This window comes from Morus notabilis, unplaced genomic scaffold, assembly GCF_000414095.1.
Source record: "Morus notabilis unplaced genomic scaffold, ASM41409v2 C11383978, whole genome shotgun sequence".
NCBI lineage: Eukaryota > Viridiplantae > Streptophyta > Magnoliopsida > Rosales > Moraceae > Morus > Morus notabilis.
In genome coordinates, this window is record NW_010386552.1 from 1 (window position 1) to 1169 (window position 1169).

General features: G+C 36.4%; 1 protein-coding gene across 1 annotated transcript; it reads left to right on the top strand.

Annotated features, from left to right (window-relative positions):
* Positions 1–511: 511 nt before the first annotated feature.
* On the top strand, positions 512–1152 carry LOC112095067 (TATA-binding protein-associated factor BTAF1-like; the record flags this gene model as incomplete). Its single annotated transcript, XM_024176746.1, has 2 exons — positions 512–1004; positions 1084–1152. Coding segments are annotated over 2 exons (562 nt in total), but the record flags the coding sequence as incomplete, so codon positions are not given.
* Between the last annotated feature and the right edge of the window lie 17 nt (positions 1153–1169).

A 1169-nucleotide genomic window follows, 5' to 3' on the forward strand; every position in this document is an offset into this window, starting at 1 on the left:
CTCGAAAATCCTAGAGTTGCTTTCCAACTTCAAGATAATTTACTGGGTGGCATTGTGGACTTCACAAGATAAATAATTCAAGGCTTTTTCATTCTCGGATCTCCTAAGGGGACGGGACTTAATTTTGTTACAGTCATGTTGTCCCTGTTGTAGTTTTTGTGGATTTTATTTGTTAGGTTCTTTTGGTTTTGCCTGTTTTATTTGGTTTGAGGACCACTTGTCCTCTGGTGTTTTTATTTTCATTATTAATAAAATGCTCGTTTCTTATAAAAAAAAAAATTCAGGTTAATTGTCAAGTACTTCAGTGTATTTAGTAGTTAATTAGAACCAACTTTTTTTCTTCATATTTTCTAGACTTGTTATTCATGCTAATTGAGTTTAATTTCTCCCTTCTTGATCTATGTGTTTCTTTGGTGGGAAAGGAACAAACAAATACACACACCCACCCGCACCCACACCCATAGTGACACCCAATTTACATTGTGGTTCTAAGCTGTTATAATTTGTTCAGGTACCAACAAGAAGGTATAAATTGGTTGGCTTTCTTGAAACGATTCAAGCTTCATGGAATATTATGTGATGACATGGGGCTTGGTAAAACACTTCAAGCATCAGCTATTGTGGCTTCTGATGTAGTAGAGCATTGTACTTCAAATAGCAGTGAAGGTCTTTCATCATCTTTAATTATTTGCCCATCAACCCTTGTTGGACACTGGGCATTTGAGATAGAGAAGTATATCGATGTTTCAATAATATCTTCTCTGCAATATGTTGGTTCTGCTCAAGACCGCATTTCTCTTAGAGAACATTTTGATAAGCATAATGTAATCATAACCTCATATGATGTTGTTCGTAAAGACATTGATTATCTCGGAAAGATTCTCTGGAATTATTGTATCTTAGACGAAGGGCATATCATCAAGAACGCAAAATCTAAAATCACACACGCAGTGAAGCAATTGAAAGCTCAGCACCGCTTGATACTGAGTGGAACGCCCATCCAGGTTTGTTAGATATAAAAAACTAGCAAAAAGTTGAAAGTACACCAGTGTCCCTGAATAATGGCTTTACCTTTTGTTGCAGAATAACGTTATGGATTTGTGGTCCCTTTTTGATTTTCTAATGCCGGGGTTTCTTGGAACTGAGAGACAGGTATGTTATTCTTTCCC